Here is a 27,731-nt window from a genome sequence, read left to right as displayed (position 1 = left end):
GCCCCATTGAATTAATTACAACAAGTCAATCTGTACTAGGAGCAGCCGGAGAACCACAGTAGTTGCTCTGTCACATTCAAGAAAACAATGATGGAAAATCCCAGTTGGTTTAAAACTAAATGCTACACTGGGGCACACCAGGGCAACGCTTCAGGACCAGCTGGCACAGGTGTCCAGAAACAGGCATGGGAGAGCTGTGTATTGGTGCAGGTGAGCTTAGCATGCTGCCAAGCATGGGCTGAGAGGAATCCCCAGGCCACTAACGCTCAGTTCATGGGGCAGGAAATGTGAGGACAAGGACAGCTGTCTACTTGCTTCAGAATCTCTTCTGGCCTCACAGGACTTTTGGGAGGCCTACAAGCCACACAATGCTCAAAACACTGTCTGAATCTGCCTGGTGGAAACCCATGGCCCCGGATGATGAGGGCTCCAGAAGTTACCAGAACAGAGCAGGTGTGAGGCCACCCAGGTACACACTTGTCACTTTGGAACCCCCAAGCTCCTTTAATCCAGTTTTAACTCCCAGTATTCTTCTGAAGTTAGCTGTTGGTCCAAAGAGCAGGAAACGGAATGGAGGGACTCCAGGCAAGGACGGCTGTGCCCTGGGCTCCTGAACGCACTGCCAGGGCACTCAGACCTCCTTTCCTCCCAGAAGGGCCGTCTTCCCGCTCCAGGCCAAAGCATCTGGGGTCCTCCCACTGCCACCACCACGCCCCTCTTTCCTTTCTCCTGCACTGCATCTCCTAGCTTTCCCAGGCTATACTCACTCAAGCCCCCACAAATGCCTTCACTTCACACTGCCTCCATCTTAAGCCAACACCTTCATCTCTTCATCACTCTGTTCCTCAAACAGGAATTCTACAATCCAAGGTGCCATCATTGCCTTGACTCCTACCCACCCGTCAGCTGCAGCAACCTTGACATCCATGCGCACTGTGGACCAGACAGACACCACGCTGAAGCCATCCCCACTTGCTTTACTGGCAAGTCCCCAGCCAGCTTTTAGGCTTCAGACTCTACTGTATTGCTCTGCATGCTCTGATGCTGTTGGCTCTCCCCACCTTCCTGAACATCTCTCCTTTGTGAGCGTAGCTCCCCTCCCGTCCCTTTGACCTTCCTTCCTAGTTTCACTATAGATATCTACTTCTTAGCCTGCTTCTTTTTTTTTGAGACGGAGTTTCGCTGTTGTTACCCAGACTGGAGTGCAATGGCATGATCTCGGCTCACCACAACCTCCGCCTTCTGGGTTCAAGCAATTCTCCTGCCTCAGCCTCCCGAGTAGCTGGGACTACAGGCACGGACCACCATGCCCAGCTAATTTTTTGTATTTTTAGTAGAGACGGGGTTTCACCTTATTGACCAGGATGGTCTCGATCTCTTGACCTCATGATCCACCCGCCTCGGCCTCCCAAAGTGCTGGGATTATAGGCATGAGCCACCACGCCCGGCCCAGCCTGCTTCTTAAGTGCCCTTCTCCAGGTCTGTCCTTGGTCCTCTTCCCACTCCGCACATCCTCCCTAGGAAGCCCCGTTCCCTCTCATCACTTCATGTGATATAATTCAGTGGCAACTCCCCAATACGCGTCTTCAGTCCTGCCTGTCTCCTGGGCTCCAGATCCAAATTTCTCGCCATGCAAGACAGAAATGAGCACCCATCCAGAGCTCATTCTCTGCAATTCCTTCTCCTCCCATCATCTGGACAAGTTTGCTCCACCTCCTGTCTTCTTGATGGTGGGTTGTGGTCCCATCAGTGTTCAGCATCTCAAACTAGAATTCTCAGCCGTGTTTGACTCCTCCTCCTTCTTTGCTGTCTATGTCCAATCTGTTGCCAAAATCTTCCTGATCTTATCTCAGAATTATCTCTTACAGCTGAGTCTCTCTGTACCTACTGAAATAGTAATAACAGTACCAAATATACAGTGTATATGTTCAAGATACTTGTCTAAGAGGTACACACACATCACTTGACCCTCACAACAGCCCTGAGAGACAGATATCATAATTCTCCCCACTTTACAGACCAGGAGATTGAGGCACACGGAGACTGAAGAACTTGTTCAAGGTCACATGGTCAGGTAGTGCTAGAGCCAGGATTCACACCCAGGCAGCCAGACTCTGGGTTTGTGTGCATAACTTTCCTTCTTTTTGAAACAGAGTCTCACTCTGTTACCCAGGCTGTAGTGCATGGCGTGATCTCTGCTCACTGCAACCTCCACCTCCTGGGTTCAAGCAATTCTCCCTGCCTCAACCTCCCGAGTAGCTGGGATTACAGGCCTCCACCACCACCCCCAGCTAATTTTTGTAATTTTTAGTAGAGATGGGGTTTCACCATGTTGGCCAGGCTGGTCTTAAACTCCCGACCTCAGGTGATCTGCCCGCCCAGGCCTCCCAGAGTGCTGGGATTACAGGTGTGAGCCGCCGCGCCTGGCTTGTGCGCATCACTTTCTTGCTGTGTCTCCGTCCTTCACACTTCTGGCTACAGCAGCATTCCGCTGGGCCTCTCTTGCATCAGTTCATCACTCATCCTCTCCTGCCTTCTCTCCCACAATGCTCCTCCGGTAAATGAAGCTAGTCATGCGGGGCAACACCTAGTGGCTCCTTACTGCCCATAGAACAAGCCCCAGACTTCTTTGCTAGGCATTCTACATCTTCCTAGCCTGGCCTAGCCCACCATCAAGACAACTGAACATCTCCTAGGCCTGGAATACTCTTGCCAACCCTCTCTGCTAGTCAAAGCTCTAGTCTTCCCTTGCCACCCACTTCAGACACCATCTCCTCTGCAATATCCTTAGGCAGTATCCCGGAGCTTAGCATTCTCATGTCTCTCACAGAATTTGCTATGCATCGTTGCAATTTATCTTCTTACAGTGAACATCCCTCTATCCAGCACTTCAAAATGGCTGCATATTCAAAGGTTGAATGGATGGCCCCAGATCCAGCCTACTAGGTCCCTCTGTTTCAGCCTCTAGATTTCTAATGATTCTTTTTGCTGGCTCACACATGATCATAAAGGCTGGAAAAATTCCATGTGACATATTTCCCTTCACCCTGTACAGCTGAAAGGTGACTTTCTTCCTCGTTTCTCTCCAATGGAAAAATAAAACAATAAAATGAAAGTAGAGTGGAAGTCAGAGTCCAACTGAGCAGCCAAAATATGGCAGGAGACAAGTAATGACGCCACAACATACGGACAGTGCAGGGCCTTTGACAGCATCTCAGCCAGGCCTCCCCACTTTATTCTTCAGGAAACAGAACCCCAGGAAGAAGAGGTTTGTATAACGCAGAAACTAGTGAGGGGCAGACAGCACTGGAACCCAGAACTTCTGAGTCCTGAGTCCCTCTCCCGGGCCTTAGCCTGTTGCCTCTCAAGTCTGTCTTATTTGTCCAGGGGATGGAGGATTAGCCTTGCTTCTGGGTCCCTTGACCATCCCACACTTATCCCCCAAACAGATTCAGGCTGCCTTCCTGGGACCAGGAAGTGAACAGGCTCAGTGTGGAAACTTCCCGGTGAGTCAATGTTCCTTGCTTATGCAACTTCAGGACTGCAGTTTACCCAGAATCTGACTGCACCAACTGGCCTGGGGCCTTGCAACAGGCGCTTCACCCAGGGCAGCAGCTCTTCCTCTGCTCCCTGTGTCTGTAACCCCTTGTCTGTGTCAGTTGCGGAGGCTGCTCCTATACAACCATTCTTTCTTCTCCTCCCCATTCCCTCTACCTCCCATTTTCTCCCAGTTAGTCATGGTGAGGTCACACTCAATCTCTGGCTCCCAGGCCTCTCCCCAGGGATGGTGTGTAGACACAGGGAGCATCAAGGCCTCCTGGGAAAAATGAGCTCTGGGGTCACAGAGATGTGAGTTCAAATCCTGGCTCAGCCAGTCAGCCAATTGTGTGACCTTCATCAAGTTATTTAACTCTCAAATCTTTCTCTGAAAAAGGTGGGGCTGCCTGGGCAGCAGTTTCCTCACTTATGAAATGAGGATTGTATCACGTACCTCACTGATTTAGAGTGAGAATTAAAGGAGACAGAGTGCCAGGAGCACCTTGCCCCGAGCCTGGAGGTCAGCAGGTTTTAGTTTGCTTCCCTTGCTGTGGGGTGTGAGGGTGTGACCCTCAAGCAGGGACCTGGGAAGTCCTGCGTGCCCACCCGCTGGCCTGTAGGTCAGCTGGTGTGTGAGCAGAGGAGAGCTCCAGCCTGAGTGTCTAAATGAACGTGACTGGGCAGAGTATCTCTTCCACCAAAATTCCCCCCACCCTCTTTAAAGGAAAGATCTGTCATGTCTGTTCTTGTCAGTGATGAGAATCCAAACCCCTCCCACAAGGACAACCCACCTCACAAGGCTCATCCAAGGGAAACAAACTCCAGCAAGGCCCACTCCCGGTAGCAGCCACACGGTGGAGAGGAGAAACCACACCCCAAAGATGGTCCAAGGGTCAGGGGCCTCCCTGCATGCTGCCCAGGGTCAGAGGGGCTGCCCTCGTCCTTCTCTCCAGCACAAGTGTGTCTCAAGCTTCAGCCAAATCACAGAGGCAGCCAAGCCCACGGGGCCACCTCCCAGTTAGGCTGGCCTTGCCTTGTCTTGGTGTGGGAGAGACTCCTCCCATGCCATCTCGTCCAAGGGCCTGGGGCCAGGAGAGGTGGGCCCTGGGCTAGGGAATCCTGAGTCCTCAGGGCAGAAAGCACAGGGCTCAGGCCATATCCCAACCTGTTTAGGATCAGGATCACAGAATCCTTGGGAATCTCCTCCATTTTCCTGCCCTTGAAGCAAACCTAGCCAATCTGTCTCTGAGATAAGAACCTGTCTCATGTTTAAAGGCTTTGACTGAGACACTGACTCTACAGTCTCCCTCCCTTGGTAGTTGTTCCAGTGTTTGATAAACTGCATTGGCTGGAAATCCTTCCTCTCCATGGCTAACTTACCTCTCTCTCTCTCTCTCTCTCTTTTTTTAATTGAGACAGGGTTTCGCTCCTGTTACCCAGGCTGGAGTGCAATGGCTCGACCTCGGCTCACCGCAACCTCCGCCTCCTGGGTTCAGGCAATTCTCCTGCCTCAGCCTCCTGAGTAGCTGGGATTACAGGCATGCATCACTATGCCCAGCTAATTTTTGTATTTTTAGTAGAGACGGGGTTTCACCATGTTGACCAGGATGGTCTCGATCTCTTGACCTTGTGATCCACACACCTCGGCCTGAGTGCTGGGATTATAGGCATGAGCCACCGCGCCTGGCCTAGCTCTCTCTTTAATTGAAGCCTATCTCTGTTTTACGTCTCAGGTGTAAAGGGTGGGTAGTTGCTTTCATTTGTTAGCAAACTCCCAGCCTTCATGATGAATGACACTGCAGAATTTGCCTGTCTAAAAGGTGTTGGCTTAAGACTCAACATTATCCTTCTCTCTGATTGTAAAGGATGTACCCAGAATTAACAACCTTTTAGGAAATGTTAATAGTGACTTCAGGCCAGGCACTGTGGCTCACACCTATAATTCCAGCACTTTGGCAGGCTGAGGAGGGAGGATTGCTTGAGCCTAGGAGTTTAAGACCAGCCTGGGCAAGGTGGTAAAACCCCATCTCTACAAACAATACAGAAAATTAGCTGGGCATGGTGGTGCATGCCTGTGATCTCAGCTACTTGGGAGGCTGGGGTGGAAGGATCACTTGAGCCCCAGAGGTCAAGGCTGCAGTGAGCTATGATTGCACCACTGTACTCTACTCTGGGCAACAGAGTGATACCCTGTCTTAAAAACAAAACAGGCCGGGCGCAGTGGCTCAAGCCTGTAATCCCAGCACTTTGGGAGGCTGAGGCGGGTGGATCACGAGGTCAAGAGATCGAGACCATCCTGGTCAACATGGTGAAACCCCGTCTCTACTAAAAATACAAAAATATTAGCTGGGCATGGTGGCGCGTGCCTGTAATCCCAGCTACTCGGGAGGCTGAGGCAGGAGAATTGCCTGAACCCAGGAGGTAGAAGTTGCGGTGAGCCGAGATCGCACCATTGCACTCCAGCCTGGGTAACAAGAGCGAAACTCTGTCTCAAAAAAAAAGAAACCAAAACAAAACAGTGACTTCAACTCATTCTGTAAAGGAGGAGAAGAACCTATGTCTGCCTTTGATCTCCAGCCCCCATCCTAGACTTCTATCTAGATCTGGACTCAGGATATCAGAATCCAGGGGAGGAACCCCTTTCCCTTCCTTCTTGCTGTCTCCCTTTCTATGTCACTGTTCTCTAAAAATTCCTACTCATCCTTTAGAGATAGACACAGATATCACCTCCTCCATGAAGCCTGCTCTGAGTTCCTGAGAAGAATGAACTGTTCCCATTTCTATTTGATTTTATGCTTTTTACATACCTCTGTTAAAACATAAATGAGATTGTATTATAATTATTCACTTAAGAGTCAAGCTCTCCCTCTCCCTCTCTCTGTAGACATTCTACCCTGTCCTCAGACTAGATTTTGAACTCCTTCAAGGCCACGTCCTAATTTTGTGTTCCCATACGTGGCATAGTGCGAGTACTCCCCACTGCCAAATTTATGGAATAAATTAATTTTTCAGTTGAGAAAACTCTGACCAAAAATATTAATGAACTCGATTAAGGTTATACAGCTAGTTAGTGGTAGAAATGGGACCCAAACCCAGGCTTTCTACTCTGTGTTTAATTCTTACCCCTCTGCCTCACTCTAGGACTTCCATGATTGCTCCCTGCTTGGCTCCGCTTAGCCTTTCTCCTCCCAGAAAACCCTCCCACTTCCGCCATCTGCTTCTGACATCACAGCCTGCCCTACCTCCCATCCCGCCATCGTCCCATCAGCCTCCAACCTCAAGGGGCAAGTCCTCTCCCTCAGCTTCCCCCTTATCTTTACACATCCACACCCATCTGTCCTGCAGTCTTTCTAACACCACCCAGAACACTCTCTAACTAAGTCTAACCTCATTCAACTTGGTTTCCTTACAAGGCACCAAGTACATGTCTATGTTGCCCCTGGCCTGGTTACCTGCTCTTTTTTGAGCTCTTTCTGCCTGTTTCCCATTATGTTCCCTTTTTTATTTTTTTGAGACAGAGTCTCACTCTGTCACCCAGGCTGGAGTGCACTGATATGGCCTCAGCTTACTGCAACCTCTGCCTCCCGGGTTCAAGTGATTCTCCCACCTCAGCCTCCTGAGTAGTTGGGATTACAGGCACATGCCACCATGCCTGGCTACTTTTTGTATTTTTAGTAGAGACAGGGTTTCACCATGTTGATCAGGCTGGTCTCGAACTCCTGACCTTGTGATTCGCCTGCCTCAGCCTCCCAAAGTGCTGGGATTATAGGAATGAGCCATGGTGCCTGGCCATTTCTTTCTTTAAATCAGGAATTCTCTGCGGCAACCCAGGCACCTCATCCTTTCTGGCTCCATAAATTCCTCTGCACACAGTCAGTTCATGCATATATCCACTCACCCAAGAGGCAATCCGGGCAAGGCAGGAAAAAAGCTCCTGTCTAAGATTTCTGGACCACATCTGGCACAAAGTTCACCCCTAAACAGGTGCCCCATTTGTCACCCACTTTTTGAGAGGATACTGAAGAGACCCCAACATTGGCTCATGGGTTGGGGTGGGAGGTTGGGCTCAGGGTCCTTTGATCCTGAAAGCTTGGAGTTCATGAATAAATGCCCCAAACTGTGCTTAATCTTGTCTTCCCCCACACCAGACCGTATAGGTGATGCCCAAAATTTATAGAATAAATGTTTCTTTCTGACCCAAGTTCTTACCTGCCTGTTGAAATCTAGGCCATTTCGATCATTTCCTAGAAGAGATAAAAATATACATATATATTAGTTGGTAGCAGGTTTGAAAGAGGCCGAAGGTTAGGAAAAAACTAGGATGTTGAGAGGCATGTGGCTGCATTTCGCAAAAGAGCACCTGCTTCCCCGTGGCTGGGATCCTGCTCCTCGACCTGTTTCCTGGAAACGTCTTTGGAAAGTTTCCTCCAGGGAGGTAATAGTCAGGTAAAGGGTCACCTTGGAGGGGAGGCTGACTTATCTGAAGTCACACAGCAAATCAGAGTCTGTGGGGAGGACAGCTGGATATGCCAAGTGGAGAGCTCACTCCACCGCATGCTTCTGTGCCTGGGCTTCCCTTCAGATGGCAGCTGCTACATCCCTCCAGGGACCAAGGCACGAAGAAGAGACCAGCATGGATCCCAAAGGACTCCCTAGGACAAGAAGTTATGCCATTAGCCCAGACCTCCAGGGGAGATGACACCTAAAGTGTGTCAGCTAGACAGCTGTCTGTTTTTTTCTTTTTCTTTTCTTTTTTTTTTTTTGAGACTAAGTCTTTCTCTGTCCAGGCTGGAGTGCAGTGGCGCAATCTCGGCTCACAGCAACCTCCGCCTCCTGGGTTCAGGCAATTCTTCCATCTCAGCCTCCCGAGTAGCTGGGACCATAGGCACGTGCCACCATGCCCGGCTAAATTTTTTGTATTTTTAGTAGAGACGGGGTTTCACCATGTTGGCCAGGATGGTCTCAATCTCTCGACCTCATGATCCGCTTGCCTCGCCCTCCCAAAGTGCTGGGATTACAGGCGTGAGCCACTGTGCCCAGCCCTGCTGTCTGTTTTTTTCTTACCCTCAACTTTTACCATAAATCTTGGGCTGAAAAAGTAAATATGTGCTTAATAGAAACGTCTTTCCATGGCTGGGCATGGTAGCTCACCCCTGTAATCCCACCACTTCGGGAGGCCAAGGCAGGAAGATCACTTGAGCTCAGGAGTTCAAGCCAGCCAGGGCAACAGAGAGATCCCCACTGCTACTAAAAATACAAGCATGGTGGCACATGCCTGTAGTCCCAGCTACTCAGGAGGTTGAGGCAGGAGGATCACTTGAGCACAGAGGTAGAGGCTGCAGCGAGCCCTGATTGTGCCACTGTACTCTAGCCTGGGCAACAGAGTGAGACTCTGTCTCAAAAAAAGAAAAGGAGAATAATAATAATAATAAGAAGAAGAAGAAGAAGAAGCAGCAGCAGCAGCAGTAGCAACAGCAGCAGCGGAGGAGGAAGAAGAGCAGCAGCAACGCTTTTTCATTCAGAAAACGTCTAAAGTAGTGGGAAAATCACTCTACTGAGAGGAAGCCATAATTAATATTTCTGTATATTTTATTTATTTATTTTGAGACAAGGTCTTACTCTGTCACTCAGGCTAGAGTACAGTGGCAGCATCCCAGTTCACTGCAACCTCTGCTTCCTGGTTTCAAGCGATTCTGCCTCAGCCTCCCTAGTAGCTGGGATTACAGGCACCCACCGCCACACCTGGCTAAGTATTTTGTATTTTTAGTAGAGATGGGGTTTCACCATGTTGGCCAGGCTGGTCTTGAACTTCTGACCTCAGGTGATCCACCCGCCTCGACCTCCCAAAGTGCTAGTATTATACGCTTGAGCCACTATGCCCAGCCTATGATCTTTTTTATAATTTTTTCATGCCTATATACCACTCTGTATAGACTTTTACCCCACTTTTTCCAGTGAGCATCATAAATATTTCTCCTATGCTATTAAGGAACATCATAAATGCTTCTATACTTATAAATATTATTTTTAATTGCTACATAATATTCCATTTTATGAATATACCATGATTTGCTTAAACATATACCTATTGTTAGCCGATTGTTTTCACTCTTTGCTATAATAAAACTTCCTATTCACATAGCTCTCCAGGACCGGAGCTGCCGCACCACCTTCCTTTGGGCTCCCTGTATTATTGGCTCTATAACAGCAAGGAAAATAATGATTTATTAAATATAGTACACTCAGAGCCCAGCACTGTGCAGCATATGCATATATATATATGTATATATATGAGAGCTCAAAATATATTGGTTGAAGGAATGAGTAAACACATTCAGAACTCTCAAGATAGCTTTGGAATAAAGTCCAGATTCCTTGGCACAGCGTGGAATTCCCCACACGTCCTGTCTCCTGCCTACCTTTTCTGCTCTTATGCCACTCACAATCCTACCTTTCCTTCTCTCCCAGGCACCCTGAGCTCCAGCCACACAAGGTACTCACTTGTGCCCTAAGACACCACGTGCTCACGTTACCATGCCTCTGTGCACTGCTCCCCTGCATGAAGTCAGTCCCTCTCCCCTCTGGAATCCGGGAGGCCTCTCTGCTGGCTGCATGGCACTCATTCATTGTGTCACTCCCTCTTTGTCTGTATGTTTCCCTCTCCTGCGAGTCTATGAATTCCTTGAGAGCTGGATATGACACCAATTTTTTGTGTCCTCAGTGGCCACAAAATGACTACACTTCCTAAGAGGGATCAGAGGCTCAAGTAACACCTGAAAGATGAATGAGTGGGGTCTAAGATAATTTCCTTTTCCTCGGCTGTGTCCTAAACAACCATGGGCAAGTGCAGTCCTTTACTGGGTGGTCATGAGGTCATGAGGCATCTCAGAGAGCAGGTGGGCTGGCAAAGTGAGAGCAGAGGATGAAGAGCGATGGGGTCCTGGGCAAGAGGAAGAGGGGAGATGCAAAATGATCTCTGAGCAAAGCCTGGCTTTGAGATCAGCTAGGATGATATGTAAGGTTGCTAGGGGAGCTAAAGACAGGAAGAACCCACAGTCACAGTAGTTGTGTTGCAAGGGGTAGATGAAGGTAAAATTGCTTTTACCTTAAAAAAAAAAATCCCTTTCTGACATTGTGATGTTGTAACATTGGGTTAATAAAGAGTAATGTTCAAAGACTTGACAAAAGAACAAATTCATTAATTCAACAAGTATTTACTAAGCACAGTCTATGTGCAGGGTACTATTCCAGGCACTGGGGATACAATATTGCAGAGGATGGAAGTCGCTGGCCTCATGGAGCTTCTTTTCTAGTTGAGAAGACATAAAAGAACTAAGCAAACAGAAATGCACTGAATGGCAGGAATAGAGTGCAGGGGCCAGCCAAGGCCTCCTGGGAGACTCCCCTGGTGCTCCAGGAGAGCAGAGAGTAGTGCACGGCTCAGTCCTTGTCACTCAGGTAAGAGAGCTCTCAGGAGACATGGCCTCCCTCATGGCTCCTAGCCCACGTGTCTAGGTGTAGACATAGGGATATGGCTCACAGCACAATAAGCGGGTAGAGAGTATCTGAGGCTGATCAGAAACAGGATGATCTGGGAAGGCCACTCAATGCCACTCAAGGAGGTGACATTTTCTCTGAACAAAGTGAGGACCCAGTCTTTCAAAGGCCTGGGGAAAGATCACTTCAGTTGGAAAGACTGGCTCCTGAGGCAAGAAGAGGCTTGCACACTGAGTAACAGCACGAAGTCAGTATGGCTGGAGAAAATAGTGATGGAGAGTTGGCACGGGATCTGCCAGTCGGGTCGTGATGAAGACTGCAATTTTCAATCCAAGGAAGATGGGTCGATCTGAAGGTCCTGAGCAAAGGAGTAACATGATCTGACTTAAGTCTTTAAATCTTCAGGGGTAAGAGAGGAGGAAGGGAGAACAACTGGGAGGCAGCTGCGATGGCCCAAGTGAGAGGGCAGCAGGCTGGACAGGATGGTGGCAGTGGATGCATTGAGCGGGGCCAGGAGGCAAATGACTGGAAAGCTGACTGGGCTGGCTGATGTGGGGATGTGGAGGGCAGCAAGAACAAAGGAATCAAGGATGATTCCTAGGGGTTGGGCTTCTTTGATGTAGTAGTGCCACGCACTACGATGGGGTGACTTGGGGAGGAACTCAGGAGTTATGCTTGGGACATGCAAGGTTTGAGATGCCAATTAGATATCCCAGAAGAGGTGGGAAAGTGAGTTTGACTCAGGAGGTGTTTGGTCAGGAGGTAGCAATTGGGTAGCCCTCAGCTTGTGGGTGGTTCCTAAAGCCAGAGGACCCAGTGAGGTCACAAAGGAACTGAGCCCAGATAAGGAAGAAAAAGGGGTCAAGGGTGGATAATGAGGAGGCACCAGCCAAAGACGCTGAGGAAGAGTGGGCAGTCAAGTCGAAGGAAGACAGGGCACATGCGCTGCCCTAGAGGGTAAGAGGGGAGGGGCTTTCAAGAGGAGGAGACAATATGCATTTGAATGATACCTAGAAAGTAAGTAAAAAAGCAGTGCATGACAGTTTGACTTGGAGAAGGTCATCAGGTTTGTGGACAATCAAAAAATGTCTTCACTTTTGATTTCTGTGAATGCCATTATGATGTTGTTTATGAGACCTACAACACGAAAAAAGTGTGTAAGCACGATTAAGAGATTAATTTGAAAACTCACCAACACAATCAAACATTTCTGTTGCCCTGAAGTTTTGCTGTGGCCCCTTCTCAAGAGGCCTTTCAACCCGAGGATGCACCTGCTTCACTTGGAGAATGATGATGGAGTTTCCCCTTCTCATCAAATTCATTCTTACCTGCAGCAGTATTTCTAATTTTCCTTGTTCTCAGGCAAACTGAATGGCAGGATTAGAGTGCAGGGGCCAGTCAGGGTCTCCTGGGAGACTGGCTCCTGGTGCTCCAGGAGGGCACACAGTAGCGCATGGCTCAGCCCTTGGAGCTCAAGTAAGAGAGCTGTTGGGAGACATGGCCTCCCTCACGGCTCCTAGCCCATGTGTCTAGGTAGAGACATAGGGACATAGTCAATGGAGACATTAGGTTCATATCTGGTGATGCTGTTGATTCTCCCTCCAGATCTGGCTGAAGAGGAACCGACACAGCCCTCACTTTACCGCCAGGCTTGTTCTGGATTTCCTTCTGTGGTCACTGGACTTGTTCCACAGAGCAGCTCTCCCCATCCAGCCTACAGGAAGGCCTTGGAGGTGGTACCTGGGGACTGCAGACTGTGATTTAGCTTATGGGGGCTCTGCTGTGGCCCCAGTGCTCCAGATTAAGGCAACTGGCCAGTCATTCCTGGAATGCTTAAATTCATTCATCTTTGAAGCAGCACTAGGTACTTCTCTTTCCCAGAGAAAGGAAGGGATTCAATGATTATATTGTGTTAAATACTGGTCCATGATCACCAGACACTTTGCTAATCCTGTAAGATACTGTGTGGAAGAGCAGCAGGGTATATTTAGAAAGAGTCCTGGACCGAAGTCAGAGGACTGGGGTTCAAGCCCGAGCTCCATCACCACCAAGCTATGTGAACTTGGTCAAAGCAGGCACCTCCTGATGCCTCAGTGGTATAATAAGGTCATGATTCTTGTTGCATTCCCTTTCCAGGAATACAGTGAAAAGTGAGTGAGATAAGCTGAGAGCTAGGCTTTTAAACTGCAGAGCTGGGTTCAAGACACCCTAGACCACTCTCCCAAAAGGTGGAGACTGATCTTGTGTTAAGGACTTTGCCTATGGTGCGCCCTCTGAAATGCCCTTCTCTCTTCCTCTTCTACGTAGAAAATACTCGTCCTTCAAGACCTAATTAGAGAATGATCCAAGATGGCTGATTGCTAACATCTCGGGATTGCAGCTCCCAGTGAAAGCGCAGAGAACGAGAGGACGCCACACTTTCAGACAAATTTTTGTTGCTCACGGACCAGAAGATTCCCAGTGGAGGAGCCCCACTGGTCGCCAGCGCAACTCTTGTGGCCAGCGCAGCGGTTTTGCCAGCACCTCGGCATGGCAGCTCTTGGTGCAGAGTAAACGGGACTGGTTCCCCTTCTGACCAACGTTTGGAGCTCCGGGAAGGCAGAGTTGCCTATTACGGACTCAAGAAGGAAGCCAGACTGGAGATTCCCAGGCAGAAAAGCACCATCAGTCTTAACGCCGCTGTCTTGGCCAGCGCAGTGGGTTGCTCATATTTCGGCCCTGGGAATTAACAACTTGGACATCCACTCAGAGACCTAATTTGAAAGTTGGTAATTACAAAGACGACAGGTGGATAAATTTACAATGATGGAAGAAACCAGCGTAAAAAGGCTGAGAATACTCAAAATCAGAATGCCTCTCCCTCTAAAGAGGATCACAGTTCCTCATCAACAAGGGAACAAAGCTTGATGGAGAACAAGTGCATTCCATTAACAGAATCAGGCTTCAGAAGGTGGATAATAAGAAACTTCTGTGAGTTAAAAGAACATGTTGTAGCCCAATGTAAAGAAACTAAGAATTTCGAAAAAAGGTTTGACGAAATCCTAATGAGAATAGACAATTTAGAGAGGAATATAAGTGAATTAATGGAACTGAAGAATACAATATGGGAATGCCAAGAAGTATGCACAGGTTTAAACACTCTAACTGATCAAGCAGAAGAAATGATATCAGAGGTCAAAGACCAACTTAATGAGATAAAACAAAAAGACAAGAATAGAGAAAAAAGGATAAAAAGGAATGAGCAAAGTCTCCAAGAAATATGGGACTATGTGAAAAGACCTAATTTACATTTGATAGGTGTACCTGAATGCGACGGAGAGAATGAATCCAAGCTGGAAAATACTCTTCAGGATATTATTCAGGAAAACTTTCCCAACCTAGCAAAGCAGGATAATATTCAACCCCAGGTAATACAGAGAACACCACAAAGATATTCCTCAAGAAGAGCAACCCCAAGGCATATAATCATTAGATTCACCAGGGTTGAAATGAAGGAGAAAATACTAAGGGCAGCCAGAGAGAAAAGTCAGGTTACCCACAAAGGGAAGCCTATCAGACTTACAGCAGATCTCTCAGCAGAAACCCTCCAAGCCAGAAGAGAGTGAGGGCCAATATTCAACATCCTTAAAGAACAGAACTTTCAGCCTAGAATTTCATATCCAGCCAAACTAAGCTTCACAACTGAAGGGAAAATAAAATCTTTTATGAACAAGCAAGTATTCAGAGATTTTACTACCACCAGGCCTGCTTTACAAGAGCTTCTGAAAGAAGGATTATACATAGAAAGGAAAAACCAGTATTAGCCTTTCTAAAAATATACCAAAAAGTAAAGAGCATCAACATAAAGAAGAATTTACATCAATGAATGGACAAAACAGCCAGTTAACATCAAATGGCAGTAATCCTAAATTTAAATCGACTAAATCCCCCAATCAAAAGATACAGCCAAAACCCAACAGTATGCTACATCCAGACCCATTTCACATGCAAGGATACACAAAGACTCAAAGAGATGGAGAAAGATTTACCAACCAAATGGAGAGCAAAAATAAATAAATAAATAAAAAGCAGGAGTTGCAATTCTCGCATCTGATAAAGATTTCAAAGCAACAAAGATACAGTGGTAAAAGGATCAATGTAACAATAAGAGCCAACGATCCTAACACCCAGATACATAAGACCTATAAAGAGATTTAGACTCAACGAGACAGAAAATTAATAAGGATATTCAGGACTTGAACTCAGATCTGGAACAAGTAAACTTAATAAATATTTATAGAGCTCTCCACTTTAAATATACAAAATATACATTCTTGTCAATACCACATCACACCTACTTATAGGTTTAAATGAAATATTGATTGGCCATTATTAATACCCATTTTTAGAATAAAGCAACATTTCTATTCTCTCTCCCTCTTTTTCTTCCTTTCTTCCTCTCCTTCATTTCTTTTTTTTTTCTTTCCTTCTCTCCTTTCAAGAAGTTTATTCAGAACAAAACAAAGGATTTCCTCTTCTGTGTTTCTGCACCATTCATTTTATTCATTCATTCATTGACAGGGTCTGTCTCACTCTGTTGTCCAGGCTGGAGTGCAGTGGTGTGATCTCAGGTTAGTGAAACTTCCACCTGCTCGGCTCAAGCAATCCTCCTACCTTAACCTCCAGCGCCTCTGGGACTACAGCCATGTAGAAACATGCTCAGCTAATTTTTTATTGTAGTTTTTTGTGGAGATGAGGTCTTATTATATTACCCAGGCTGGTCTTGAACTCCGGGCCTCAAGTGATCCTCCTGTCTTAGCCTCCCAAAGTTCTGGGATTACAGGCATGAGCCACTGCACCAGCTCGTATCCCTTATAGCACATACCATGCTTTTTAGAGTCGGTGGCTTATGTGTCTATTTCCCTCATGAGATTATGAACTCTCAGAGGCCAGGGTTATTATATCTTGCTCATCTTTGTGCCCCAAGTGTCTAAAACAGTGTCTGACACATAGTAGGTACTGAAGGACTATGTATTTAATGGATCCAGATCACTGAGAAACTGTGACATAAACTAACCTCTTCAGACCCAAGAAACCACAGGCATCCACATTCACAGAAACCTGAACACGTTCTATATCCAAGCCCTGGCTCCGTCTTTGGAAGATGGCTGCCACTGCAGAAAAACCAGAAGAGAACAGAACACATATGGCCAGCAGCATTATTTTCAGAGTCCAACACCAAAGTCTAACCACGGAGGGGAAAACACCTTCCTGAGGTCACACATAGCCTCAGAGAACCTGAACCAGGACAACAGCTCAGATTTCTCAACTATCAAACTCACACCGTTCTTTCAATAAATCCAATGCATTGAGTGACGCAGAAAAAACAATTGAGTATGGTTTTCGACTTTCACCAACAGCTTAGGCTAAAGAAGAGGACAGATGCAGATCAAGTCCGGAAGTGATTCTGAGCAGAGAGCAGAAAGCAATACTTAAAAGTCGACCACAGAATCAGAAGTAGGAAGTATTTGGTAGCCTCTAACAGGAGACCTAAACCAACCAGATCAAACGTAACAGGAATAAATACAAAGTCCCACATTACGGCTAAAAAAGTGAACTCTGTAAAATCAAAGTTAGGAGAGGTGGATCTGTATGCTTAGAAATGGTTAAGATGGTAAATTTTATGTTGTACATTTTTTTAAACTATGATAGAAAAATTTTAAAAAGTAAACCAAAGGTTTTATTAGGGAATTCTAATTTTGACAAATAACGTAAACTGGAAGTCTGCTTTTCAACTTGGTATTGGATAGTCAGCTAAAGTAGGCCAGTTGCACAAAGATATGGCCCACTTTTAAGACCATCTGCTACAACGTGGAACCTGATAAAGACTTCTTTCAGCAGTACCAAGAACCAGCCACGAACTGGAACCATAGACGTAATCATAGCTGATACATAAGGCAATTAAAAATTCACGTGCGTATTGTAAGATACTTTACCATCAAAATTGCTGTGAGAATTAAATGAGGGATTGTTTTGTGTGATAATGATATTGTGCTTAAGAAGGAATATGTGTTCATGTTTTAGAGACGCATATTCCCATATTTAGAACTGAAATGTTATAATGTCTACAATTTACAAGAAAATATTCCAGTAATGAGAATGGCAAGAATTTGGTGGTTGCTGAGAAGGGGTGATGGGTGCATGGGGGCTCACTGTATTAGTCTCTCCCTTTGTGTTTGTTTGAAAATGTCCAGAATCAAAAGATATTAACAATAAATTTATCAATAAAATACTTCAGAAAAATAGATGAAGCAATCATGGTGAAATGTTCATTATTAAATCCAGATGATGGGTATGTGGCTGTTCACTGAAGTTTCTTTTTGTTTTATTTTCTGTATGTCTGAAATTTTTCAAAATAAAAGTTGAAAAAGTTCATTGAGGGAACATTTGAAAGCATCTGGCCCTGTGCTTCGTGCAGTCAGTGCTGAAGTAAATGTCAGTGGACTTTTCCTTCCTCCCCACACCCTGGTCTGGAAGTGAAGCAGGCTTAGCCTGCAGCTCCGAAGAGCAGAACAATGGTAGAAGCTGTGGGGAAGCAGGCCTCCTCTCAGTATGAGGAAGGACTTTGAAGAAAGTGACACTGTCCCACAGTGAAGCCTGCAGCTCACGGAGCTCCCCATCCCCAGGAATATTCAAGCGGAGGCTGCTTATTTTAGGGCTGTCACAGAAGTGATATTTGAATTGATGAGGCAACTTGATAGCATCAAAGGGGATCTCAAGTGACCTCCCAAATTCCCTCCATCTGTAAGTCTTGGGATTCAGTCCATTTGGATGAAATGTACCAGGACATTTTCTTCCCCTCCCAGAGTCTTGTCACTGTCTACAGCATCTGCAAGGAGAGGCATGGGGAGGACCAGAGAACTCTCTTCACCTTTTCTGTTTGTTCTGCATACAAATAAAAGATTAAGTACACAGAAGGGAGGGGTGGGGCAAGAAGGGCTCACAAAGGAAGTTCCAGAATCCCCTATCTGGAGGTCTTGCAGCCAGATGGATGAGATCTGTGCAAAGCTGGAAGAGCCAACAGCTGGGATCTCTCCAGGCCTCTTTGGGTTCTCATGAACCCCTGGCAATCTCTGAGCCAGGAGGCCTCCATGGCAAGAAAGTGGGAGAGGGCACAGGCCTAGGAACCCTGGCTCGTAGGGCTGGGAGGGACCACAGGAGATCAACCAGAGCTTTGTGAAGATGTAGTTTTATTATTCACCTCATTTTACAGGTGAGGAAACTGAGCCTGAGCCTGAACAAGGGTAGGTGATTGCAGAAAGTGAAAATGCTTTTAAAGCATGCAGGTATGTGGGGAATGATCCTTAGGGGGAGGCAAAAAAAAAAAAAAAAAAACCAAACCATGTCTCCAACCCCAATACAGTGTATTCTTCCCACTCTAGCATGACTCCATTCTTGTAATCTTTTCTTTCTTTTTTTTGAGACAGGGTCTCGCTCTGTCATCCAGGCTGGAGTGCAGTGGCATGATCATGGCTCACTGCAGCCTTGATCTCCTGGGCTCAAGCGATCCTCCCACCTCAGCCTTCCATGTAGCTAAGACCACAGGTGTGCCACCACAATTGGCTAACTTAAAAAAAAAATTACAGAGACAGAGTCTCACTATGTTGCCCAGGCTGCTCTGGAACTCCTGGGCTCAAGCAATTCTCCTGCCTCGGCCTCCCAAAGTACTGGGATTATGGGCATGAGTCACTGTGCCTGGCTCTGGCATCTCTTAAACTTGGGAGAATGTCTGAGGACTCATCCAATACCCACCTTAGCCCCCCAGCACCAGCATAACCTTGCTCCCACGCAGTACCCAGGACTGTGCATCTCCACTAAACAGTTTCCAGTGAGAAGCCAAGCTGGAGGCGGAGGGATTTGGGTTAAATATGAAGAGAACATCTAGGTCCACAGAATTTTAATTAAGTGATCAAGAGGGTTAAAGGCACACTAACATTCTAGGGAGCCCCAGGACTCCAGTATAATCTCCTTAGGCCAAGAGGGCCACAATAACCAATGAAGTCCTGCAGAGAGGGTCCAAGAATCAGAATGGAGGAGGTGCCCAGTGTCAAAAGCAGCCTCCGCCTCTACCTCTCCTCCTCTTGCATTCATGGATAGCATGGAGGCCAATCAGCAGTGACTTGAGCTGCCCAGCCTAGCCCCCAACACCAAGAGTTGGGCTTGGGTTCCCTAGGAGGGCCCTTCTTTGCCACCTCTGAGCTGAGCCAACAGCTCAGCCTGGAAGGCTGATTTGCATAGCTCTGGCAGCCTTGGGATGTGAGTTTGCCTGGGGAGCAATTCTCCGGGGGAGGGAGGTGGAAGCGCCAGAACTGTGCAAGCAGGATTTTTCACTTCTGCCTGGTAAACAATGCAGAGGACATTCGGCAATGGGGCCGAGCCTCTCCCATTTCTGGTTCTCTTCTCACCAGCTCTGCTTTCCGGTATAACCCAGTAGGACTTCCAGTGACACTACAGGACCACTTGGCACCTTGCTGGCACTTCCTGGGAGAGCAATCATGAAGCTACTGCGACCTTGGAAGCGCTCCTGAGCAGCCAGCCACGAGAGCAAACGGAGAGGCTTCCAGCGTAGCCATTTAAACCAGCCCAAACCAGGCTTTTTCCAGGATGCCCCCAGACACAATGCCTATCTTTTTTGGTATTTGAGATTCATCCAATGAACTGGGGAGTGTTGCCTGATGGTTAGAGTTCTGTCCAGAAAACACACAGTAAACTAGGTTCTAGGGTCCTGTTGGAGGCTCTTTTATGCTGAACTTTGGTGAGTGGCTTCATCTCTGTAGCCTTCAATTTCCTCTAAATATTATATTAAAACAAAAAGTTGTTGTCGCCATTCCTGCCACCTCCTTCTTAGGAGTGAGGAAATATTTAGGAGGAGCCTGAAAGCAATCCTTGAAGTCACCTGGAGAACAGGAGCCAGAAGGCCCTGTGAGGGACTGTGGGAAGAGCACTGGCTTAGGAGTTGGGAGGTCTGAATCTTATTTCTCCACTAGCTGAGAGTCCTGGGTCAAGCCAGGGTGTGTGGATAGCAAATGCAAAGATGTCACCTGTGTGCAAGCCATGCCCAGGGCAGACATCACTAATGGATCCTGGCTTTCCCTTTTCCTTCCCTAAACTCAGGCCTCGGTGACTGCCAAAGATGACCAGAATTAGTGCTCCTGAGGACACTCACTGGCTACTCCAAGACTGGATGATCTCTCAGGTTCTCTCTACCCCTGGCAGTCTGTGCACTGGGTTGGGGAGGGGGTGGTTTCATGGTTTAAAGCTTATGCTTCTCTACCCAGAGGAGAGTCAACGTGAACAACCTCAGGGCTCCCTTGTGATGGCCTATTGGGCATCCTGATGACTTTGCTTCACATGCAGTCATGAGATCAAACCCTGAAGCCTGCTCTCCAGGCCAGTCCCACAGATACCAGGAGGCTAGGGCCATGCCACAGGGGACAGGGGAGCTCTGCTGCACCTGCCTTTGCTAAAGAGAAGCTCAGCATCCCCCTGGCATCTCCCCTGCAATTTTTCATGTCATTTTTGGAGAAAGGGAAGGTTCCTCACCGAGGTTACCTTTTTTGTTAGGAGATATACCCCACATTTCTTCTCAGTCTGAGCTGCCTCCCATTCAACAGGAGATTCCCCCCTCAACCCCTTCTCCTGTTGGTCACACTCTGATGCTGCAGTCATGGAGCCAGGGGCAAAAGTGGCAGCATGGTCAGCCACTTAAGCTTTCCTTCCTTAAGTGGAAGGAGCATCCTGAGCAGACAGCACCAGGTTTCAGAAAAGAAGTGTCCAGGCACTCAGGCCACTGCTTCAAGGAACGGGGCCAGAAGATCCAGGTTCCCCATCAAAACCTCAACTCATAGTCCCCTGGCCTTGGAAAAATAGTAAAAGTCCAACTTCAAAGGAAGTTAAGTAAGAGCTCTGTTCTAGTTACATCCAAATGCACATCTCAGAGAAACACCCCACCCACATTCTGTTTTTCTATCAGAGCTTTTTTTGTGCTAGAGAGGAACCAGAGACTCCTAGTTCTGGACCCACCATTTACAGGTAAGGAAGCTGAGACCCAGAGAGGACAAGTAGTGTGCTAAAGGTCACATGACCAGCAAATGGCAACACAGGGACAAAATCTCTGAGCTCCAATGCCCAGACTTGACTCTCTCCACTGCAGCCCATGTGGTTCTTTAAACATTGATTCCAGACCAGCACCACCCCAGCTCTACCCTACCTAGCCTTGCCAGGGGAAGAGGCTCAGAGAGGTTTAAGGTTAGTAAGAGTCCAAGGGGCTCTTTCCTAGTCCTCTCCCCCAGGCTGAGGAAAGTGGGGTGAGAAGGGGGGAATGAAAGAGCAGGGGGAGCTACCAGAGGCACAGGATTCAGCTGGGCTCTGGCTCTCATGTGGGCACAAAGTGTCCTCAGTGCAGCTCAGAGGGGTGCTCAGACCTGGAGATGCTTTCTCACATATGTAAAACAACTCACATTTTTGAAAACTGCTACAGAGACCGGGTGCGGTGGCTCATGCCTGTAATCCTAGCACTTTGGGAGGCTAAGGTGGGCGGATCACCTGAGATCGGGAGTTGGAGACCAGCCTGGCCAATATGGCAAAACCCCATCTCTACTAAAAATACAAAAATTAGCTGGACTTGGTGACAGGTAACTGTAATCCCAGCTATTTGGGAGGCTGTGGCAGGAGAATCACTTGAACCAGAGAGGTGGAGGTTGCAGTGAGCTGAGATTGAGCCACTGCACTCTAGCCTAGGCTACAGAGTGAGATTGTCTCAAAAAAAAAAAAAAAAAAAAGAAAGAAAACTGCTACAGATAGACTCTTATTTCATTCATTCCTCACAATTTGTCTTACAAATAAGGAAACTGAGGCTGGAAGAGGTTATGTAACTTGCCCAAGGTCATTTGCTCCAGAGCTGGAGAGAAGAAACTCAGATTTCCAAGTTGTAGCTCTGAGGTCCATGTCTGGCCACCAGAACGTGTGGTTCACAGTGACATGCCCTGCAGTTTTTCCTTCATTTTCAGGACACTTCCATGTCCATTTTTTATTTGATCCTCACCCTGCCTGTGAGGTCTGTAGGGCAGGAGTTACAGAACTCTCCCCTCTTCTCTGGAGCGGTGTCCCTAGGGCTGGAGTGAATAGAAAAGGTGCACTCAGAGGCCTTGAGAACAGAGCACAAACCCTTGTGGAGGAGGCCAGTGAGAGGCTAGAGCCACAGAACCCCAGGCCAGGGTCACAGAGAGCCCCTAAAAGTGAGAATTGAAGGGAATGGTGACCCCGAGATGTGGCAGCCCCAGGCCACCTGGTGCTGGGCCATTTCTGAGGGAAAGGTGTTGGGAGAGGGGAAGCTTTGTCCAAGGAAAGAACAAAAGAGCAGAAAGCAACAAAATGAAAGCAAAAGACAGAGGACCTGTTTCTGGGGCAGAGAAAGGGCTCCTAAGGAAATACTGGCCTTGAACTCTTGCTGTGACCTTGGGAAAATCATCCCCCTTCTCTGACCCCAGTCTCCTCCCCTATAAAATAGGAAAATAGGGCAAGATCAGAGAATTTTCAAACATTTTGGCAGCAGAACACTGTTTTCAAATAATAAGGATTAATTAGTAGCTGACATTTATTGAGCATTTATTACGCACCAAGCTTTGTAGTAAACATTTTATACACATGACAGTATTTAATCCTCACAACTACCCTGTGAGTGGGTGTTCTTATTATCCCCATTTTACAGATGAGGAAACTTGAGGCTCAGAATGGTTAATTACCTTGCCCAAGGTTACTGATTAATAAATCACTGGGTAGGGACACAAGCCCACATCTGTCTACGAGCAAAGGCTGTCCATGCTGCGCCATGTTATCTCCAAATGAAGCCTCATATGAAGTTGCTGCAGAGACTCAAGGGGAAAAAGGACTTTTAGGTATTCTGGAACCATAACTAACATCTAGTCTCAGTGAATCTGCCCCATCTCTTAGCGCTGGGTCCTGGGAGGAGGAGGAGGCGTGTCTACCAGCTCCTTTCCCTTCTTCCTGCCATGTTCCTACTTCCTAAGAAGCAAAGACACACTTGAGTTAGGATCAACACGAGGAGCCCACAGTGAGTTGATGTGACAGATGCAGCTCCCGGGGTGGCAGAGTGGGCTTCTTGTGGGGTGACAGTCAATGAAGCATGCTTCCAACTTGAGAGTCCTGGACGTGTGTGGACAAGACACTGTGCTGATCACGAGTGAATTTACAGGCAAGTCTGCCCAGGAAACAGGCTATTTCCTAACTGAGGTTCCCTGGAGTGGCTGGTGGGGCACAGCACCCACCATGTGGACACTTCGTCTTCCTGATACTAAGAATAGCAAATAGCATTATCATCTGGCAGGTGCCCTTCTGAGTGCTTTACAAATGTTACCTCAGAATCCTCACAGCAGCCCTATGCCTAGTGACTATTATGACCCCTGTTTCATAAAGTTACAGAGCCTTTAAGTAACTACCCCAAGGTTAGAGCACAGGAGCTCTTCTTAACACATTAGAGACACTAAGGGGTGCAACGATTCACACTGCTCGGAGAGCCTGACAAATAACTAACTGATGTGTGAAAGGATTAGTGTGTGCTCGTAGATCCCAGCATCTCCGAGCTGGAAGTTGTTTTCGAGACCCTCAGATTCAGACCCTTCGTCTTATGTACAAACTCAGGCCCCAAGAGGGACAGTAACTCATGTGAGGTCGCAGGTTGGTGATAAGATGAGTCCAGAATCCATCTGTTCTCACACCTCTTCTGCCAAATGAGAGTGCAGGGATTCTTCTCCAGTCTCACTGAGGGACAACCTGAGATGATCAGTCCAAGGTCAGCAGAGGAAGAAAGGTGTGAACCCAGCCCAGAACCCACTCAGGGGTCCTTCCCAGGAACTCAGACATCCTCAGGACACCGAAGGCTAAACGGAGCCCGGGTGCAGGAAGAGACAGAGACCTAGCCAGCTCTCCTGTGAAGTCGTAACACCCAGCCCGGTGCAGACTCCTGGTCTCCTCTGACCAACCCCAGCTCTCAGGGCCGTGGAGATGGGGTGGGAAGGGAGCCAGCCAAATACACACCTCCCTTTGATAACCTGGAGCCCTGGAGCCGACATTTGCCAGCCAGCTTAACCCCTTTTGTCCAAGCTTCCCTCCTCAAGAAAAACTTAATCATCCTAATTTGAATTTCAAATGACCTCTCCCCCTCCCCACCCCAACAGGCTTTGAGGCAGGCATATGGAAATTCACCCTGCAGTATGGAAATCATCGCCCTATGCAAATTGGGCGCCGAGACCCCATCGTCATAGCAACCACCCAGTTTCCTCTCCTTTTGGCACCTCTCTGGGCTCCCTGGTTTAGATTTTTCGTTCCTTTTCCCAGCCCAAACAGCTTAAGGGTGGGCAAGCCCCCTACTGGGGCAGGTGAAGTGTCATGTCCCCAACTGAAGAGCCCAGTGGGGTCCAGATATGCCAGACCACCTGCCCACACCTCTCCTACAAACCTGGACTGGGCACACCCAGGCAAGACCAACTGCTGGTTTTTCCAGCTGGGCTAAGCCAAGGGTGGGCTAGGCTGTGGTGGGGAAGCCCGTGAGTCTGGGGGAGACCATGAGGCCCTCAGAGGTGGCAGGCAGGAGAGGAGAGACACGGGGGGCTTTGGTGGTGCCAGTGGTAGGAGATGAAAGGCAGTGTGTGGAACCTGTATGTAAAATGCCATGCAAATGAACACCTATTATTTTTTGAGTCAACAACAGCACTGATGCTTTTGGTAGATGCCTGCAGCTGTTTCCCATGCTCCTGGCTTGGCACAAAGGCCTGCCCTCCCTGAGTCTCCCAGGGATCTGCTGTTACTCCAGGAGCGTCCACCAGCAAGCTCACCAGTCCAGGGAGAGCCCAGGTGGGCACTTTGAACTCTTGGTGTCTGAAGCCCATAGGAATGAAACCCAGTCACTTCTGAAGGCTCTGGTCAGCGTCCTGCCCTGTCCTGCCAGAACCCCCAGGCTCCAGTGTGGGAGAACTCCAGTAGCCCCTGGCGTGACCTCAAGCCATTTCCCCTTTAAGCACTCTCAGCTTGACTCGGGCCCTCTTCCTCCAAACCAAAGCCTGTGGGGAGTGGGGATGAGAGAAGGGGCTCCTGCTCATCCCCTTTCCACTGCTTCCCCTCCTAGACAGTCCTAGGGGTGGGTCATCCTGTGCAAGCCCTTGAGGTGGGGGAGGGGTCTACACAGACCCAAAACAAATGCTGGCCCCAAGCTCCAACTGGCCATCTCCTCTGCCCCTCTCGCAGTTTCCCAACCACCCCCTCAAAGGACCCAAATCTGCCTTGAAAGAACAAACTCCACAAGAAGAGAGACTGCCTCTAGGTGCACCCTGCACTCTGGGGTCCGAAGTGTGTGTCCATCTTTCTGTGCAGGTGCTTGGGGGCTGGGTTGGGACAGACTGAAGCTGCATATCAGTTGTCTGGGATCTGGCTGCTTTTCAAGCCCCTAAGACTGATCTTAATTTGGTTGCTCATTTCCTTCTGAATTCTTTTTCTACTTTTTCAGTACTCTTCCACATGCAGGTGTTCATTGCCCTAATCATTTCTGGAGTAGGGGTCAGGGGTGAACTCAAAATACTAAAAGGATTTACCCCCAGCTTGGGGCTGGGGGAGTCTGCAATTTCAGGTGCATTAGTGAAGGGCTGAGGCCCGGAAACTGTGGTGGCCTGAGTCTTTGGATGATGCTCAGTGCTGTCTCCCAGTCTGCAGGGTAGGTGGGTATCATGCCACCCCTGCCAGCAAAGGACAGACTGGGACCCCCGTCTCCTGCTGGGTCCCCCATCATCATCCCCCAACATCTCCAAGAAGACATGCTAAGGAGGTCATAGGAGGATGCACCCATGGTCAGGTGGAACCATTGCTCATGGAGGCCACAGGAAAGGGAATTTCTAATACACAACACAAACTCCACGAACGTAGGGTACCACAAGGTATGGTCCAGCTCCCAAACCTGGTCTGTGCACTGTTGAGGTCCAGGACCAGATATGGACAAACAGTGAGTGTGAGAATTTAGAAGCGTTGGGTGGGTGCAATGGATCACACCTGTAATCCCAGTATTTTGGGAGGCCAAGGTGAGCAGATCACTTGAGGTCAGGAGATCGAGACCAGCCTGGCCAACATGATGAAACCCTGGCTCTACTAAAAATACAAAAATTAGCCAGGCATGTGCCTGTAGCCTGTAGTCCCACTTACATGGGAGGCTGAGGCAAGAGAATTGCTTGGACCCAGGAGGTGGAGGTTGCAGTGAGCCAAGATCATGCCGCTGCACTCCAGCCTGAGTGACAGAGCAAGACCCCAACTCAAAAAAAAAAAAAAAAAAATTTAGAGGCCGGGCACGGTGGCTCAAGCCTGTAATCCCAGTACTTTGGGAGGCTGAGGTGGGTGGATCACAAGGTCAAGAGATCGAGATCATCCTGGTCAACATGGTGAAACCCTGTCTCTACTAAAAAAAATACAAAAAATGGCTGGGCGCTATGGCTCAAGCCTGTAATCCCAGCACTTTGGGAGGCCGAGGCGGGTGGATCACGAGGTCAACAGATCGAGACCATCCAGGTCAACATCATGAAACCCTGTCTCTACTAAAAAAAAAAAAATACAAAAAATTAGCTGGGCATAGTGGCTCGTGCCTGTAATCCCAGCTACTCAGGAGGCTGAGGCAGGAGAATTGCCTGAACCCAGGAGGCGGAGGTTGCGGTGAGCCGAGATCGTGCCATTGCACTCCAGCCTGGGTAACAAGAGCAAAACTCCGTCTCAAAAAAAAAAAAAAATTTAGAAATGTTAGTAGCACATCCAAGCACTCCGTCGGTGGGACCCTCTAGCTGAATTGGGTGTGAGCCCGTTTGGGCGTGGTTGAGCGTGCATGGGTGGGTGCAAGCTGCATGCTGTCGGGCACAGTAGGTCTGGGTACATATCTGTTGGCTGGAAACGTAAACACTGGTCCTCCAACCAGACTATTTGAGAAGCAGTGCTCTAAGGAATGACCACACATAAACTAAGGGAACTCTGGAAGGTAAAAGATGGCTCACGGATGCCTCCCGCACCAGGCTCCCTCTCCTTTTTCTCCTTCTTGGTTGGACAAAAAAGGAGTCCATGTTCTCCTGGGGACTGCAAAGGTGGCAGCTGGGGTCGAGGGGTGACCATTTGCTTAAGGAGATCTCCAAGAGGAAGAGGGAATGGCATCAGGAAGGACTAGCCCAGCTCCTCATGGCTCATGTGAACTGCATGATCCTGCCCCGCTGCTTATCCTAGTTCTGGGTGTTGGCTTGGGAATCTATAGATGAGGAAGTATCTATAGTTGTAAGTCATGGTACAGATGTGAGCTGCTGTTGTGGCTGTTTTATTTGAGAAGGTTCTCTGAGCAGTAGAGGCAGACAGGCAACTCCTGGCACCACAGGCTGTTCTCCTGCAATATCTGGCACATGGAGCCACAGTCTGAAGCCTGAGTGGTGAATCAGCACCTATGAACTTCCCTGTCACAGAACGCAGAAACAAGCTGGGGTGGAAGCCACTCTGAGAAGGGCAGAACAAGGCTGGGCGCGGTGGCTCATGCCTATAATCCCAGCACTTTGGGAGGACGATGCAGGTGGATCACTTGAGGTGAGGAGTTTGAGACCATCCTGGCCAACATGGTGAAGCCCTGTCTC

The 27,731-nt window shown here is 48.2% G+C and overlaps 1 protein-coding gene across 1 annotated transcript in view; it reads right to left on the bottom strand.

Moving 5' to 3' along the window:
- The window catches only part of POU2F3 (POU class 2 homeobox 3), an 85,287-nt gene that overhangs the window by 43,706 nt on the left and 13,850 nt on the right, over window positions 1–27,731 (bottom strand). Inside the window, exon 3 of the mRNA XM_017977610.5 lies at window positions 7,747–7,781. Within this exon, the coding sequence (XP_017833099.3) occupies window positions 7,747–7,781 (35 nt within the window). The remainder of the gene's footprint in view (window positions 1–7,746; window positions 7,782–27,731) is intronic.

The sequence above is a fragment of the Callithrix jacchus genome, chromosome 10 (genome assembly GCF_049354715.1).
Source record: "Callithrix jacchus isolate 240 chromosome 10, calJac240_pri, whole genome shotgun sequence".
NCBI classification, from domain to species: domain Eukaryota; kingdom Metazoa; phylum Chordata; class Mammalia; order Primates; family Cebidae; genus Callithrix; species Callithrix jacchus.
Note: the sequence above shows the minus strand (reverse complement) of the source record. Positions and strands in the feature narration are given on the sequence as shown.